The sequence below is a fragment of the Daktulosphaira vitifoliae genome, unplaced genomic scaffold (genome assembly GCF_025091365.1).
Source record: "Daktulosphaira vitifoliae isolate Bord-2020 unplaced genomic scaffold, ASM2509136v1 Scaffold_5, whole genome shotgun sequence".
NCBI classification, from domain to species: domain Eukaryota; kingdom Metazoa; phylum Arthropoda; class Insecta; order Hemiptera; family Phylloxeridae; genus Daktulosphaira; species Daktulosphaira vitifoliae.
The window spans coordinates 28,778,777-28,798,829 of NW_026099576.1; the positions used below are offsets into that span (position 1 = coordinate 28,778,777).

Genomic DNA, 20,053 nt, shown 5'->3' on the forward strand with positions numbered 1-20,053 from the left:
CGATATTAATAATTGGTCACCCGATCAAAAGAAATCATTCTTAGCTATTTATTTAACCGATACTGCTATAATATTTTATGAAAATTATGAAAGGGAGAACCCCTCAGTAAAATGGCCTGACCTAGAAAACGTCATGCGTATTGAATTTGAACCCACTGCATAAAATCACATGCTTAGAATTATGCTCTCTAAACGTAAACAACTCCCAGATGAGTCCATTGCCTCTTTTATTAATAATACCGAAAAATTATGTAAGCGAGTAGATCCTAAAATGTCACAATCCGAGTTAGTATAATAATATAATGAAAGGTTTACATCCAAAAATAGCTCGATATGTCGGTATATTAAACAACAATAGTTTAAAAGATTTAAAAGCTAATGTAAGAAAATACGAATCCGTTGAATTTATGTTACAAGGGGATACTAAACAATCGAAAGACGATATAAAACAGCGAATAACTAGCGAAAATATTTATCAAATCGGTGAGCAAAATAAAATGCAACAACAGTTAGATAATATAATTTCACAAATTTCTTAACTTCAGTTTTTTATCACTAAAAACAATAATGATAACACCGACAACAGCAAACGTTTATTTAATGGCACGCGGCAAGAATACTATAATACGCGTCGAAACAACAACAATTTACGTTCGGGAAATAATTATTTACGTCCAATATTTTATTCACGTCAAAATTATAACGATACTCGCCCAAATAATTATCAACAAAATAATACGCAATATGCTAATAGAAATTACAATAATAATTATAGTCCCAGAAATACATATGAGCGAAAGAATGATTGTATATATTGTAATCGCAATAATCACAAATCGGAAAATTGCAACTTGATCTGTGATTTATGTAATAAACGATATCATACAAGGGAGAATTGTTATCTCAACAAAAATTCTAACTACCGAAAAAACACGCGCCAAGGTCAAATGTAATAATTGGAGATTATATGCATTCACCTTCTTCTCCAATTCCAAATAAAAGTACTAACACTGACACAAACAACATTTTTATAATTCTAAATCGCGATAGAAAAGCTAATGCATTATATATTTTAGCTAAATTAAATAACGAACCAATAGAAGTCACAATAGATTCAGGTGCAAATATAAATTGTATAGGACCTGACCTCATAGATTCATCTAATATAAATAAAAATCACAATTATAAATTATCCGGTGCAGATAAATCATCATTAAATTTATTGGGAACAACCACAATTAAATTAGAAATAGAAAATAAATTTTATCAAATTCCAGTGTGCGTTATAGAAAATTTAAGTAGTACAATTATATTAGGCAATGAATTTTTATCTCAACATAACGCATATATAAATTATGCTAAAAAAGTGTTATTTTTAAATGAAATCAAAACCCCTATAATAAGTAGTAAATTTAAAAACACAATAGAAAATATAAAAAAAAACATGCATCATATAAAAAGCACTAATTGTTGTAAACAAAATAACAATATCAAAGAAACATTTGTAGATATTATAAATATTCCCAATAATTACACCATAGCTTTTTGCACATTTACTGACCTAAAATATAAATCTAAAATATTTGAAAATTTTACTAATAAATTTGGTAACATAACGGATTTGCTAAAAAATACTAACATATATTTAGGTCAAGTAAACACAATAATATCTGATAAAATAATACACTTATTAATAACAAAAGAGTTTTGCGATTCTCAGGCTNACAAAAGAGTTTTGCAATTCTCAGGCTTCATACCTAGATCTCTACGAAAGTCTCTTTAATCTAAAAAATATTGCTTTAGAACAAAAGTTTCCTATTATAGCATTTTCTTCCGTAGATTTAATTTGTGATGGCCTATATTGGGACACAATCAAAGACATGATATTTGAAATATTCCAAAATCAACCGATAGATATATTAATCTGTTACCCTATACTTTCAATACCTAAACACAATAATGGCATTATATCTAACGTGCAATGTTCTATAAAAAACATTAAGAAAAACATTAATTCTATTATTAATGATACTTCTACATCAAAATTTATGAATGTGTTTTCACAATATCAATTAGGGGAAGATGTTCCTACTGACGGACGATGTGGAATTTATGCGTTAATAAATTCTTTGAACTCATATGGAAACCAAATTACAAATTTAGCTAAAATTGAAAGGTTACAAATATATAAAAATCAATTAATTGGCCGCAACGAAAAATTTGTAACTTTCATGGCGTTTTACAAAGTTATAAGTAAAGGGTCGCCAACCTACTGGGCGAGACAGTATATTGTCGGACCACAGTAGGATTTAAAAAAAAAATATATATAATTAATAAATATTAAAGTTGATGTCCGTTGAGTCGTTGATAGTAGATGTACACCAAAACCTCGTGACAGTTGTCACATAACCATGTTAATGAGGGATGGCCTTATAGAATGCCGTTGCCCGTACCTTATAAACTAGGGGAGTTGATTTTTGAAAGGAAAAAAAATACACGAGTCCATTGAAGATGGAACACGCAAAAAAGAAGAAAAATCTGATGGTTAAGTTAAATTAAGGGGACTTTATTAAGTAAAAAAAAAACAAAAAAAATTAAGTTACTACGAGGCAAAAAACCGAATGATCAAAAAACCTCATCTACAAATTAAAGGGGACAAAGAAAGAAAAAAAAAACAAACAGATATTAATAAAAAAAAACTAGTTACACCTACACTTTTATTATTAGAGAATACGATGAACGTCTTCGGGTACCCGCCGGCTATTAATCGCAGAATTGCCGCTAAACACGGCGCGTATACGTCCCAAGTAAGCGACTGGTTTTTGGCAGTTAGGCTTAGCTTGCAAGACGTTGGGACACCCCGGAATAAAAATGCATTACGTCACCACATTGTACCAATAATATGTTCATCGCCCAATAAAATATATTATAAAACCTATAAAAAATATATATAACATGACAGCTGGTATTGGAACACGCCTGCCATGTTGAGGGACCTAAATAAAAAAATATAGGGACACCTACAAAAAAAAACTATATAAAAAAATATAAAAAAAATTCGTCACACGTGCTTATGGCACGGCGCACTAAAAAATAACTGACTCAAAACATTATATAATAACCTATACATTACCAGCCCCGAAGGGCTAACGAATATGGAGGCAGGTTTAGCCGACGCCATTAAACACAAAATTTACATAATTAACGAACAGGGGACACTCACGTAAAAAAATGTATATATATAAAAAAACAGTTGTAGCGCACACAACAAAAATTACGACCGCTACGGACACATCATTAATTTGCTTATCTTCGCGCAGAATATGTAATAAACTATTATGCGATTGCTGCGAACATTTAGGACTCCGCCGTTGTGTACATCGTTCGCCTGCATGCACTTGTAAACAAATTTTACAGAGATTTAAATCAGCTATCTTTTTAATTCTCTCTCTCACACTTAGACTTAAAAGTGTCGAACATTTATACACTGTATGCGCTTGTTTACAAATAAAACTTAGTTCACTCGTAACTGCAAATCCGTTAGACCTAACAAATTTGTTTCTTGCTATAGGCCGTTTAAACTCTTTTTCCTGTTTTCCCATATTAACAGCCTCTAAAATTCGAAAACGAGGTTTCAAAAACTTTAAAAGAGTCTGTGCTTCTAGTTCTTCTTCTTCCGCAGAAAATACTTCCCATTTCCTCACTGAAGTTGGGTCTAGCTTCGATAAAATTAAATGTATTAAAATCGCTCCGCGCTGTTGGGGCCTTTGACCTAATGTTTCTAACGCATTTATATGATTGACAATTGTGTCAGTGAACGCACGTAACGCAGAACCCGATTCTCTTTTTAATGGCTCCAAATCAAACAGGGCGCGCACATGAACTTGAATTAGCACTGTGCGGTTGTTATAGCGCTCTGTTAGCCTACTCCATGCTACTTTATATTGCGCCGCAGTGGTTTCCAAATTATGTATTACCTTGTCCGCCTCTCCTGTTAGAGATAACGACAGATAAAAAAACCGCTGTACGTCTGATAAGGCCGTGTTTTCATGCACAATTGTTTTAAATATTCCTTCAAACGCGGACCACTCGGTATACTCGCCAGAAAACTGCGGTATAGAAAGTGGCGCTAATTTTATCGCCGTTTCAATACGCCCTACTAGTGGCTACCATAGTCAACCCGTGGGAAGACTATCTCCCCCCACAGAGGTGTCCAAAGTGCTACCACCTGTTGCCAAAATTTTCTTAGCACGAGCAACGTTCTAAAAGTATACATCCTCGAACTCTTCTCTATATTTAATCGTAATATCCGAATCATTCGTTAATCCTTCTACTTGCGACTGCACTTCCTCAAAATCGTTCCATTTTTCCACCACATTTTCCAGTCTAAGTGCCATCTGATCAAGATCCATATTGGCTGCATTATCTTGTATATAAGTAGCCAGTCGTATGACGTGGCCTTCAATTTTCCTCTCTGCGAGATAAGACTCGTTAATTCAGCCATTGTATTACACGCTAATAATACGCTCGAAACGGAATTGCCTGTTATTTCTTCTACTCTATCGCTCTTTACACTCTAATATAATTAAGATACCAACTTTAGTATTTGTACAAAATGGATTTTACGCACGAGTATTTTTAGGCAATCGACTTAAAACAACTGTATACAGAATATGCACATGTATATAAATGTACTAATATTTTACCTTAATTAGTATTGTTTTATTCCTTTTTTTTTTTTTTAAGTAATCCAAGTTGGAACTTTATACGCACAATAGAGTTGAACGCACGAGTTCTGAGCCCAAACTCGACTTAATATTTTTAAGTCAAGACCGCACTTTGCCACGAGGTTGGCATTCACTATACAAACGCACTACCCAACATAAGTAAATTCTTTTTCATTCAATCTGGATGAAGGACCAATGTTTTGCGGGTTTACTTAAGGATATAATCAACACCGCAATTACTTTTACGAAAAAACTTAATTGATGAAAATTACATTTTTATTGGGTACTCGCGCGTTTGTTACTTGTTATCTGGGCCGGGTGTAAACCGGAACTACTGCTATAATATAATCGTAAAGCTTATCACTACTCAATACACAACAATAGTATTTTGTGGGATTAAAATATGGTTACATGCGTGAGAGTCATTTCTATTTTCTCTCTAGTAATCAGCTAAAATTATTTTAAAGGAAAGTCCTTCTGTAAAAACAAAAACTATTTCATTTAAAAAAGCATTTTTCTAAATTTTTTAAAGGTATTTTGAGACATTATTCAAATGCATTTTATTAATCATGACAGTGTTGCAGTTCATTATTCTTCAATTAAAAAATACTAATGAACTCACTGTATAAATATAATATCTCAGTAAATTTCAACTAGATTATAAAAATGTTTGTTTGTTAATCAAAAAATTCTATTATGCTAATTCCACATATATTTTTGTCAAAAATATGGCTATTTGAAAATTTAAAAAATAAAAAGTTATTTTACTTAGAAAAAATTGAAAATAGTAGTAAATGAATAATTTAAATTCATAGTAAAAATTAATATTAAAAGAAGTATAAAATAGATAAAAAGGTGAAAGGGATAATATTTTGTGGTTGAATAAATGATAATAAATATCTCTTAAAGTTTTAGAATTAATCTTAATGGTTTATTACTTAATGGATTGTTTGTTGTTCGAAAGCATCTGCTATAGACTATATACTGTAAATTTCATATCAGGTTGTGGCCAGTCGGCATATCCAAATATACATTTGGGTTAATGCCATGTAATTTACACTGGTAATTGTAATTATTAATTTTTAGTCATAATACTCAATGTTTTTTTTTCTTAAAGTCCTTTTTTTTCACATTACTGTTCAACTAACATTATCTATACTATGTCTACCCGCCGATTACCACTATAAAAGTATGTAAAAATTCCAATTATAGGATAAAAAAAATTTCTTTTACAAACATACTATACAATATATTAAATATTATTTAATGTCAATTTTTTAGTATTCGACATATTTTTTTTTGCTTTGTGTTCAAATGATCTTAAGCTGATTTTGTAATTTAATAATAATAATGTTTAGTAAATTCACAGCTAACTGGATTAAGGGAGTTTAAAAAATGTCATTATTATTTAATTAACCCAAACATAATTACGGCGAAGAGTACAAATTGTTTATGCTGCATAATGTACATCAAACTCGAATTTAAAAGTCTATAAAAAGGTTAAACTGGACAGATAAGCCCCAAATTTTCACAACTTTTTTTGTCATAAAATGAAGTTAAATAAAAATGTAATATTTAATAATAATTTAATTTTTTAATTAATATTTAATTATTAATTAGTAATTATCTCAAAAATTAGTTGCGTCTTATAAAAATTGAAGTCACATTCGAAATAAGCGTCAGAATTGTATAAGGTATTGTCCTGAATATTATAGACATCAAAATGATTATTGTACCATATAAATATTGTTATTATTATTCATATAATTACATTAAAATGTAAACCATGTAAAGTGATTAACATTACAACCTCATTACGGTTGAGTCAACTACAATGATCTTGTATCAGATAAACAGCTGGAAAAAATCCGTCAAATAAATAAGGTAGTGCCTACCACAATAAACAGAAAAACGGTCAATGGTGATGATGATGAGGTTATTTACAAATAACTTGTGATTAACTTTAATTTTTCTTTTATTCAACTTAAATCAGGCTATATGAATTAAATAATATTTGTAAAAAATTATTGTATCCAATAAAATAACCATGTAACATAAAATGTTTAGATTTTTTTGAAAAATGAGATGATGTACATAAAACGCAATATTATAATAAATACTAAAAATAGTGGACTAATTATTTTAATTCATGATATGATAAATAAACACTTGTATAAGCTACGACTAATGAATTACAATTTTACTATAAATGTATTACTATGTATAGTAAAAAAAAATTGTTAATAAGTTGTACACAAATAATTACACTTTAAAATAGAAAGTATTATACTGTAACTTATTTAATAAAATAACTTTTTTTATAAGAGGTTTTTAAAAATATTCCAGTATTATAAAAAATATTGTACGGCATTAATCAAAACAATTTCATGCGTATGATAGTGAATACGTACATTTTTGGAGTAAAATTCTGGTAATTATTCTTTACGCATCAAAGCCTAAATCTATACAATATTTCTGTATATCGCTTGGAATATTCCAATTACTCGAGTATGGATCGAATAAACAACTATCGTATCCATAACTTATATATATTTCTCCAAAATTTTCTTTAAAATTTACATAATTTTCATCAAATATATTAAATTCCAAAAGTTCATTTATCATAATTTCAGCAATTTCAATGATATCAATTTTTCCAATATTTTCTTTTTTTGATTGCCACTCTATTAATTTTTGTAGAGTTGTAAGAACAGGGGTTGTGTAATTGAAAAAATTTAGTGCATTACTCATACAAGTTAGCAATGGGATGGCAGTATTAATAGATTCATTAAAATAGTTTAATTGTTCAATAATTCTATCATCAAAATTAAAATTTTCATAATATTGATATTCTAATCTTATATTTTTATTTGTTTCACTTTCTGCATTCTTCAATCTATCTCTTCGTGAGACATAAAAACTAATAACCCTTTGAAATTTACGAAATATTTCAACAACGTTGTAGTAAATTGAACTTAGTATTATTGAACCATATCTCATTTTTTTATTTAAATTTATACTGGTTACCTTCTTTGAATCGGGTCCAAAAAGCCTGCGTTGATTAATTATTTCCTTTTTCTTTTTATTATCATGCTGCTTATTATCATGATTTTTATATTTATAATATTCATAGCCTTTTGTCAATTCAATCCAGTTTTTATGACTAAAAATTTCATTCAGCTCCTTAATTTTTTCTGTATCTACGTTACCAAAGAGTGTACAAGATTTGACGTAATGTGAAGTAATTAAAATTACAAGTATCTTCAAAATATTCATTATTATATATATATAAATATATTATACTAAAATTTAAATACTCTAATAAATTAAAATAAAAAATATTATTAATTTAAAAAACTAAAAAATATAAAAAATATTATACTCAAAGCCATATATATATACAAAGTATATACAAAGTTGTTATATAGTATTTTATATACCTTATCACATACGTGTTTTATTTGTATAAAATAACTTAATTTTCAAAATGATTATGATAATATTTTATAAAATACATATTTTTACGTCTTGTTTTTTGCAATTGCTCATATCTTACAATGTGAACAAATATTTGCTTATGGTATTGTAGTTATTAATTATTTACTTTTTATTTGAGATAAAAAATTATACATATTTCTATTTTTGAAGTACACATACTTAAAAATTATAATAAGTAATGCTGAAAAACGATGAATTAAAAATGTTTTGCAAAATTTAATCTTATGACTTAAGTATTAGAAGGGATATTTTACATAATACAAATGTTATTCATATTTCATCGTGGAAATATTGATGATCATGACTAAGAAAAACTAGACAAATTGGCCAAGTGATTGAGAGATTCAATATTAATATAAATGTAGATAGTGAACGAATTTTTATTTAAGTTGCATGTTTTACAATAAACATCGGCATTGATAACTATGAACTGTTTAGAATGGTTATATTGTAGAGCTGTATATGCTCATACATAAATATGTGTAAATAACAGTGGAATGATTGGCTTTGGAATTACACGTGAAGTATGCGAGCAAAATCATAAGGGTATATATTAATTATGTTAACGGTGATGAATGTATTAAATANATTATGTTAACGGTGATGAATGTATTAAATACTATGGTGGACAATTGTCAAGTCGGCATTTGTCCACCATAGTTGTTATGATTATAAATGAAATACAAAAAATATTTCATTGTACTGACTCGAAATATGTTATTGGTATAGCTCTATAGTAAGCGCTGAAAACACAATTATATATTTTTTAAACTAGTGTTTTTACTGTAACCTAAAAAAAATCAATAGTAAATTTGGTATAAATTAAAATTCATAAAAAGTTTAAAGGAAATAAATTTTCATTTAGGATGATTCAGTTAACTCAATATAATAGTTGCACACGACTTCAGTAGTCGACACTGGTTTGGTAGTAGAGAGTTCATTATTCATGAACAGCAACAAATTAATTTAAAAAGAACCGAACACAATAAGTATAAATACTCTTCGCATAATATCGCTGCACTTTCGCTGGCGTTGAAAAGTTAGCAGCGTTGGTGGCGACTGTGCGGTTAGTCGAGTCCGGTCGAGCGAATCGTCCGGAGCCGGTGATGAATATCCGCGACGCCGTCACTTTGACGGCGGGAAAAAAACACAACGTATCACTTGCGACGGGTCGTCATCGGCCGTGCGGCAGTTGCTGGACTTAGCACCGTTACGTACGGCACGCGGTGTTCGTCAATCAAACTACCGAATACCCATTGCAGGGAGACGGCTGAATAAGGTGACGCGAGTCGTGGGGCAACGTGTATCACGACGTGTCATATTGTATTTAAATAAAAATATGAACGAACATTATTTTGCTAATACACATAACATATTATTATTAGAATTTTTCCTCAATTATAAATTAATGAGACAACATGATCCTACTATCATTAAAAAATGAAACCTATTTAAAAAAATATATCTCACAATTCAAACAGTGTTATCAAAAGTGTATTAGACATACATGTATATTTATAATACAAAAGGTGACAATTAATTTGTTTAGTTAATAACTTTTTATGGTTATAGGAATAGTCATTAAAAATTTTAAAAATACCTATTCTAAAATCAGACAATACCAATTGAAACGAGCAATATTTTCACTTATTTAGAACCTCAAATACAATTTTTTTGTTAAACATTTTAATGCGACGTGAATAAAAATAAAATTATAACAATATTCATCACGACCTAAAAATATCTACCAAATTGTTCATCGTTTTCCAATTTTTTGGTTGTAGCTCGTAAAATAATTATAATAGAGATTTAAAACTTTTGGAGTATTTCCGAGTGTGCTAATTAGATCCAAATTAGGTTGTTAGTCAATTATAAAAAACCTATAAATCTTGAATAAGCGAACGGCTGGGAAAATTTGCAGGGACGCTAAAATAATTTAGTACAGTTAAACGGCTGAGGGGTCAAACTTCTGATATAACAATACCGACAAATCATAAATTTGAAGGGAACTATTAAAATTTTTAAAGGGCCTGAGTCTTAAGACCCTATTGAGACGATATGATATATATAAGTAATAAAATATGTCGCAACACAAAATAACTGTGGAGTCAATTTATTTTACTTCAAAATACAACAATGATTTTCAATAATACTGCAAAATTCATAAAAATACGGATGAACAATACTATGGCGTTAATATATAATTAGGCGGCTGTTATTTGTTATAAACGATGTGTTTGCATTGTTGTTTTGATTAAAATTTAGGTTTAGAGAGTATTATCAATGAAATTTTAATTTTTAAAAATTGTTTAAATATTCACCTCAATAATATTTTGTAACAATAATTTAATAAAACATTTACCATACCGTTTGTGTTGGAAATAGTTAAAGAAACTGTTAATATATAATTAGGCGGCACGTGCGGCGGACGTAAGTCATCGGTGAACTGGTTTACATAGTCGCCGATGTGTCTCACGGTGCTGAACGACCTGACCTGTCCTGTCTGCCGACCGCCGAACAAGACAAACATAATGTTATCGTCAACACTGTCGTGGGCGACGATTGACAGCTGATAATCACGACCGGATAACNTGACAGCTGATAATCACGAACGGATAACGTGCTCGGATTAACGGATTAACTATAAATGATTAGTGCTATTAATAATTATGGCGCACTATTAACGAGCCGTAATAGCCCATTACGATCCGAGTCACTATTTACAAAAAGTGTGTTCACCATAAACCATATAGTCGAACGTCCGGAGTTGCGTTTAAGATAAAAATTACTTTCTTTTGTTTAATATGCTAATAGATATGATTTATTTATTTTTTCTATAATTTACCCCAAAAAAAACATTTTTAATGAGAAAATTGTATTATTCAAACCTCAGGGAACGCGTTACGACTACACAGCAAAATATCATCACAAATACTTTAATGGTATAAGAAATAATGTAGAGAAATATAAAATCATACTCCATTAGCAGAAAAAATATTTACACGAAATATCAAATATACAAGACGACTATTATTATTCATTTTCCTACAAAATATACAATAAAAACAATTTATTTATTATTATTATTATTTAATTTAAAAATTACCATTTTTTAAAATTTTAAATAACGACTATTATTATTCATTTTACTACAAAATATACAATAAAAACAATTTATTTATTATTATTATTATTTAATTTAAAAATTGCCATTTTTTAAAATTTTTAATTATAATAAATTAAATAGAGTGGTCAAATAACGCGAGTAGAATATGCGTTAAAAATATACATTATAAAAAGCTGCACCCAACCCAACAAAATGTAACATAATTTTTATTCCGAGAGAAAATGAGTGACTAACATTAAAAGAATCACCTGTATGAATATTTGAATANTTAAAAGAATCACCTGTATGAATATTTGAATAAAAATAAGTTTCTAAATAAAATCTTCACAATTATTCAAAATTAAGTTAACATTTCATAGAAATAAAAATATATTTTTTTGTATTTTGCCATATTGTTTTGATGATCTAAAAACATGTTTTTTATATGACAAATTTGTACATTTTCGAAATTTATTCAAATAATTGATTACAGTCATTTTGATATTTAAATATCCATTATCGTTTTAGCTGTATCAATCTACAGCACTAGTAAAATGTTTACAAGTATTATAAGATACATACAATATTTTTTCACAAAAATTTGGTGATATCTATAAAATATTTATTTGCCTCAAAGTTGACGGTATCAAATTTATTGTGTTCATATATTTATCTTAAGTCAATAAATTTAAAATTAAGAAACTTGTTTCAAATATTAAACGATCATCGTTTGTTTTAACAGAATTGTTTTTCTAAAATGTCTACTTATTGTACCTATTAGCCCATAAATGCTAAACTAAAATAACACAATGAGAACTTACATACAATGTGATTTATTATAGAGTACATATACTACCTCCATTTTTCATCGGTTAATAATGATTTTTTTTATACAAATTGACAAATTAAAATTGATATATTATTATAACCTATAGTAAATATCAAATTTTTTGTAATAAAAATTGATTTCTAAGGGTAGATCTTAGAGGTGATTTTCTAGAGTTAAATGAGAATCTATAATTATATTTTTCTATGCTAAATGGAATTAATTAAATTTTGACCAGCCGATAAACAGTTTTGTACCGTTCATTTGGATTGTATAATTTTTAGTTATAGACAAGAGGGACGCGCAACGTAGAAGAATTATTATCTGTGAATTGTAATTAAAATAGAGCGTCACTAAACATTACCGCGAGTCTCAACTTTTCAAATTCTTTAAACGCTAATATCTAAAAAAGTAATATTACAAAAGTGGTTATCAACTAGTCAAAAGAATTTACAAATCAATTATTATTTCTATTTGTATTCGAACAATTCCGAGGGGTAACATTTTGCAATTTTTTAAGTTCATAATTTACATACTCCCTACTACTATATGTATTAGTATACTTGTACTTAATGCGTACATATCCTAAAATTCAACAATTTTTTTTTTTTAAATTGTTAAAAAGAAGGCTGTTTTGAAGTTTGGAATGAGATTAAGAATAAAATAATTTATTTTTGTTATTTTTATTATTAAAGATAAATAATGAAAAATATGTTTTAAACGTAGTCTTAAAAGGCAATAATTATTTAAAAAAATTCAATAATATGATTATTGAATAAAAAGTTATTAGTGTTGTCATTTAGATATAAGATATTTTGTATATATGTATAATTCGCTTTTTTAAAATTTTTTATTATAGATATAAAAATAAAACTGTAAAAAACTGTTAATGATAATAGAAGACGGTGTATAAACGTCGACAAAAGTCTCAAGGTCATCATTTATCATTTTATTATTTAACAAATGAGTCTTTCTTTAGATTTATATTATATATTACACAAGGTCAATGGCGAATCTAGGGGAAGTAAGGGTGAATTAGAATTCCATGACGTCATAATTTTTGACCTTGATAAACTTTATAAATGTCTACTTAATATTTCATTATTGTTATTTTATAATGTGTTTAAAATAAATTTGAGATAACTTTAATAACTTAAAATTGAAAAAATAACACATCATAATAATAAATGAGAATTTTCTGAAAAATGTTATCAAATAACGTGTTACAAGGTAACCTGATTTCGAGTATACGAAAAAATTGATGGGTTTTACAAATAAAATTATTTTATAAAAACATAATTTTGGATCAAGGTCGTGACTAGTCGATTTTATTGCTATAACGAAGACAAACTTAAAACTTTAAAAAAGAACTAAAAATGCGCAATTATAAAGTATATTTTTGTATAAATGTCTTTTAACCAATTTCTTTTTACGATAAGTAAATAAATCAAAATTCATATCTAGTTCTTAACATTGGCCAGAAATATTTAAAACATCACTCTCGTTATCCGTAAAAGGGTAAATTCCCCAAAAATTTAGGGTTTCTAAGATTGGTAAATGTGGACATTTTTTAAACATTTATTTATTTAGAAAATTCAATAAAGCAAAACGTATTTTATTTTATAAATACTAGAGATATTTCAATTTTATTCAGTATTAATTTTTCTAACATCAGACTCTTTGCTTGCTTACAGATGTGGTTTCAAATTTGAAAGTTAAACACAATATTAAATTGAATACTAAAAATAGTGGACTAATTATTTTAATTCATGATATGATAAATTAACATAGTGTATACACTATTACTAATGAACTAATTTTACTATAAATTTTTTTATAAAATTTGATGAAATAAATTGTGAAAATTATAATTTAAAAATTGATACATAAATTATACACAAAAAATTTCTTTCTTAAATAGAATGTATTATACTATAACTTCTATAATAAATAAACTTTTTTCATATAAAACTATATTTTTTAAATCTATTATTCTAAAAAATAAAGTAATTAAAACAATTAAAAAAAAAACCCAGCACAGGGAGGCCGCGTCACAGTAGTGACGTGACATAGTTGGATCAAGTATAATAATATCTGATAATGATTAAAATCACATAAAAAAAAAAGGCTTCGATGCAAATCTTTAGATAGTGTTTAATTAAAAAAAATTGGTGTATTATTCCAAAAGCTACATAATCTGCTATTTCTTTATTAATATCCTGACTAAGATTAAGTATGTCAAATGAAAAAGGGATTATTAAAAAATATTATTTCTCATAAAAAAATTATGTTGTTCCATAAACTTTTCAATAAGTTATATCATTATAAAGTTAAAAATGTAAAAAATAAAATCGAGAATTTTCACACAATAATAGCATTTGGTAGCTATTTTCAACATAAAAACAAAATAAAGTCTGAAATTTTTTTTTTGCATAATAAAGTACATTACATTAGCTTTAATTTAAGATATATATAAAAGTGTCAGACCTTCCGGAACATTTTCAAAAGTTAATTTTTTGTGAAAAAGTTGTCATTTTAAATCCCCCCTGTGGGCAGATAAAGGGTCAATTTTATAAAAAAATATACTAAATGATAATTAAAGACATCAAGCATATCTAAAATAAAATTACTATGATATATTTATTTTTGAAGAAGTTACGGCAGTTTTTAGTAAATAAAATTGAAATAATTTCCGAAAATTAGTGATTTGTAAATTTGTAATTTTTTTGAAGATTTCCCCCATTTACGGGACACGAGGGAAATTTTTTCAATTTTAAGGCTAATATCTACGAATAGATACCATTTCTGATTTTTTGACATATCGTTGAAAGAAATCCGTTCGGTGAAAGCTGAGAAAAAGTGATAACGGACACAAAAAAAAAAAATATATCATAGTAAAACTAATACCTTTTCAGCTTCGCATCGAAGCTATAAAAAATGGTAGTATTTATTCTTTAACATGACCATCGAAGCCTAAATCTTTTTGACATTATCATGCAACTTCATTATGGTCACGGTATAATCCCATCAAATAAATTAGGAAGAGACGACCTCAAAAAACAGGTATTGAGATTTTTAAAATTGGTAAAATTTGATATTATTGATACTATATTTTTTTTGTTGAAAAATCAATGAAACAAAATGAATTTTTTTTTATAAATATTATAGGCGATTTCGCTTTTATTTCCAATACATTTTTCCTAAATATGACCCTTTGTTTACTCACAGATGGGGATTCAAATTTGTAATTTAAACAAAAAACGCAATATTAAAATAAATAATAAAATTATTTGGCTTATTATTTTAATTCATGATGTGATAAATAAACACGTGTATATACTACGACTAATGAAGAACAATTTTAATTTTTTATTATAATACATCTTATGATAAAATAAAATGTGAAAATCATAATTTAAAAATTGATAAATAAATTATACACAAATAATTTCACTCTAAAATAGAAAGTATTACACTATAACTGATTTAATAAATTTACATTTTTCATAATAGATTTTATTTATTTTAAAGGTTTGCTAATTAGTTATCTTAAAATAAGCCAGTATTATGAAAAATATAGTATAACCAGTAATCAAGACAATTTCACGGATAAGATAATATATATGTACATTATTGGAGTAAAATGATGCTATTTATTTTTTAACATCAAAGCCATCAAAGCCTAAATCTATACAAAATTTCTGTACACCCTTTGCAATATTCTCTTTTAAATCTTTGTGGCGTATGTTGAAACAGCCGAATATATTATTGTGTTTTTCCGTATTATACTTATTGAGAACTTTTCGATTAAAACTTAAATAATTTTCGTCAAAAATATTAAAGTCAATGAGTTCCTTACTTTCATTTTCAGCAGTATTAATGTCAACTATTTCTTCAGTATTTTTAATTTTTGATTGCCACTTCATTAATTTATTTAAAACTGTAAGAACAGGCGTTGAGTAATTGAAAAAATGTAGTGCATTTCTCATACAAGTTATTAATGGATTGAAAATATTAATTGCCCTATTAAAAAGGTTCAAGTTTTCAATTATTTCATCATCAAAATTAATTTTTATGTGTTGCTGAAATCTTTCACAAAATTTTAACTCAAATTTATTACTTTTTGAATTAACCAATATATATTTACATTTTACACAGTTACTAATCCACGTTTCACAATATTTAAATTTATTAACAATATTGTAGTAAATTGAACTCAATATCATGGAACCATCTATCATTTTTTTTTTTAAATTGTTACTGGTTACTATCTCTGTATCGCCATTATCGGGTTTAAATAGATTTTTAGTATAAATTTGTGTCTCGGTATTCTTTTTACCATAACAATAACTATAGTCTTCTGTTAACTCAATCCAATTTGTATGACCAAAAATTTTATTTAGTTTCTTAATCTTAATCAAATTTGTATTTGCGTTACAATAGAATGTACAAGAGTTTGCGAAATTTGATGTAATTAAAATTACAAACATTTTTAAAATATCCATAATTATCATTAATATAAATTTATTATACTATTATATTAATACTCTAATAAAATTGTAATGCATTGTCGTGATATGCTTAATACTTTGCACTAAGCATCTCACAATTATCAATGAAAAATGTATAATTTGTATTTTAAACAACTTGTAAACAAACAAATAATTTATCTGTCATAACAAATATGCTGTTCAATACAATTTATTATTATTTATATATATGCCAACTCATCTATTGTCAACTATATTATCTAATATAATTATCATGTAATGTATACTTTGAAACAATAAATAATAATCATAAATAACACAAACGGCAATATCCCTGGATATGGGGGTACCTTTTTAGTACTATAAAAAGTACTGATATCCATTGAAAAACCCAGAGAGACAGAGAGCCACGGCTACGGCTAAGGCCAGAGCCACATCTCCAGTAAGCTAGTTCTTTCCTACAAACTACTCTTGCTATTACATTTTGATCACGGCCCCGTGCTGCCGTTTGAGTTATTTTATTTTGTTTACTTTATTTATGTTTAAAACTTATTTTGATCTATAAAGACATTATTACCATAAACAAATAACATTGAGTAAAAATTGGCATTTCTGGTAAATACTTCATTTATCTTCTTGGACATTACAAAATACGAAGGTAAGTCAATTTATATTATTCCATTTATTTAAAGTTAATAATCTGAGTAAAGAACGATAAAGCAATAGATCTATAATCTCCTTTTAATATCAAGAGCTATTTTGCTAGTTTGTTCACACCTGCTACATATACACATTACAGGGTCTCGAGGGTCGGATTACCGCCCCGTGCCTAAAAAGAGTTTAAAAACCTAATGTGTATCTGATTATATTAATAGACACTTCGACTGGGTATTCGAGGGTCGGATTACCGCCCCGTTACCTCAGTGTCCTATTAAAGGTGTTTACAAGTTTATTAGCTCATATTCCTCAAGAAAGAGGACATGCTTTTATTTCTTCATATCTACTTGTCTTTATTGTTCTAAACCCTCGAACCATACGACCCCGATAGAACTACAACATCAGGTTCTCACTATACCCATCATTTATCGCTCATTTTCATCATTTATATTTTATCAACTTTTTACTTTTTTTATTTGTATTTTTGAATTATAACAGCATATAGAAATGTATTTTATATTACTTCTTGAATCAGGTCACATGTTTATAATATTTGTTTAGAATAAAATTAATTCTACATTATTATGATAATATTTCATAAAATACAGTTTTTACGTCTTGATTTTTGTAAAAAACACATATCTAATCTAGTGAAAAAAATATTTGATGTTATAGTTTTTCATTATTTTCTCTGCATTTAAAGTTATAAAATTTTCATTTTTCTGTTGTAATCTTGTAAATCAATTGAGTTTTAACAGTTTAACAAACAGAGAAAGGAAAATTGAAAAGTCTTTTTAGAGTTAAAATTACAATTAATTAGTAACTAAAAATATTTATATTTTAGTGTAGACCTAGTAGTAGTATGAATCGGCTATTATTAAATCTATATATTATATATATCTATATATTTTTAATTCCTACTGGTTTTTGGTCGTTAGATATCAGATACCCTAAGGTCTCAACAGGTATTACTATGGATAGGATAAGTGCAGTGGTTTCCCGTTGCCTTTTACACTTTGGACATGGTCCTTTTTACTACCTTAAACGCACGATGGTCATCCATCCGTACACTATGGCGGCAGGCGTGGCTTAACACTAAGGTTTTTTCAACATCTAGTTTGTCCACCACGCCAACACATGCAATTAATTAGTAATTAAAAATATCTATATTTTATTGTCGACCTCATAGTAGTATGAACCAGTTTACCGGCTATTATTAAGTCTACATACAGAGTTATCAAAATCTGGTAAAGACAATAATTTTTTCAGAAACCATTGAAAATTTAAGATTTTTGTAAAAGGAAAAAATATTAATTTCATAAAACTCTACAATAATATACAGTCAACTAATTTTTTTTTTCTACTCTTCAGGGTTGACGAAGTGGAACATAAAAATAAGGTCGTACGTTAATTATGTGAATTGTAATTAGTTTATTAAAAATAACTGTAGGTAATTGCTAAGTAAAAGTATAAGACCCTTTTGTTATAATTTAAAATAACAAAATAAAATAAAAACAGGTTATGGTAATCATAGTTATAGAATGTATGGATTCTATCGGGGTTGTGTGGTCCGAGGGCTTAGAACAACGAAGACAAGTAGATATAAAAATTATGAACGTTAATATATTGCTGAGGTGAAATAAAGAATGTTGGTTGGTACCAAAAAATATGCACAAGGGCAACGGAACGACAAGTCAGTTCGCGAATACCATGTAACGTGATTATGTACAAGATGTTAACCACCCAGTCAAGTATAATATTTTACAATATTAATACAATGAATGATCTATTGCTTCGTCTTTCAGACCTATTACCTCTATATAATTGGGATAGCATAAATTAACTTACTTCTTTTAGATGGTTTGTATAGTATTTTGACTATCGACGATAAGCGTGAAACTCTTTCTTAAATTGTGCTAATTCGCACACACGAAAATTCTATAATGTCTCTTTTTATATAAATAAATAAAATCTCAATATAAGTATTAGGGTGGTCCTTATTTTTCAACTTGATAAATTCAGAGTCATGGGCTCAAAATTTCGTTAGGTTCACTGAAAAAATGAAACTGATAAAATTTTAGTACAATAAGTCAACTCCTTCACGTGCCTCAAAGGGGTTGAAGTTCTTCAAAAATTTGGTGGATTTTCTTTTTTTGAGTGTACGCTCTTTATTTTTGAAGTTTCGCCAAAAACACGAAGAACAATTTTTATAGAACTCAATGTGAACAAAAAATAGGGTAATATATTACTTTTTTGTAAAATTAATATTTTTATTATTTATTTATTTATTATCAGTTTCATTTAATTTTTTTAAAAAAATGACAGTTTTCAGTTATACTTTTCCAGTGTCTTAAATTTTAATTTTACGCAGAAATTGTACAGAAGTAATATTAATCACGTGTTCAAACAATAGGGGTAAAAATTTTTGAGTTAATATTCATGTATAATACACAAGGGATTACAAATACAGGTAGCTAATTGGTTTTTTATGATATTGCTATCACAGTCACAGATTGTTTATTATCAATTATGACTACCAATAGATATACTTTTTGTATTGTCAGTTAGTGTATTTATAAACTCACAACCATGTACCTTACTATCATTGATAATAACAATGCTGTGTACCTGCTAATATCGATGTCATAAAAAATCAATTAGCTACCTGTATTTGTAATCCCTTGTGTATTATACCTATATATTAACTCAAAAATTTGAAACTTTAAATGTTTATATCTAATAAACAAAT

The 20,053-nt window shown here is 27.5% G+C and overlaps 2 protein-coding genes across 6 annotated transcripts in view; both read right to left on the minus strand.

The window, feature by feature from the left end:
- The window catches only part of LOC126908685 (uncharacterized protein MCAP_0864-like), a 244,180-nt gene that overhangs the window by 34,714 nt on the left and 189,413 nt on the right, over nucleotides 1-20,053 (minus strand). The window lies entirely within an intron of this gene.
- Nucleotides 15,600-20,053, minus strand: part of LOC126908706 (uncharacterized) — a 6,318-nt gene continuing 1,864 nt past the window's right edge. The window contains exon 2 of the mRNA XM_050691015.1: nucleotides 15,600-16,180. Within this exon, the coding sequence (XP_050546972.1) occupies nucleotides 15,811-16,180 (370 nt within the window). The 3' untranslated portion in view covers nucleotides 15,600-15,810. The remainder of the gene's footprint in view (nucleotides 16,181-20,053) is intronic.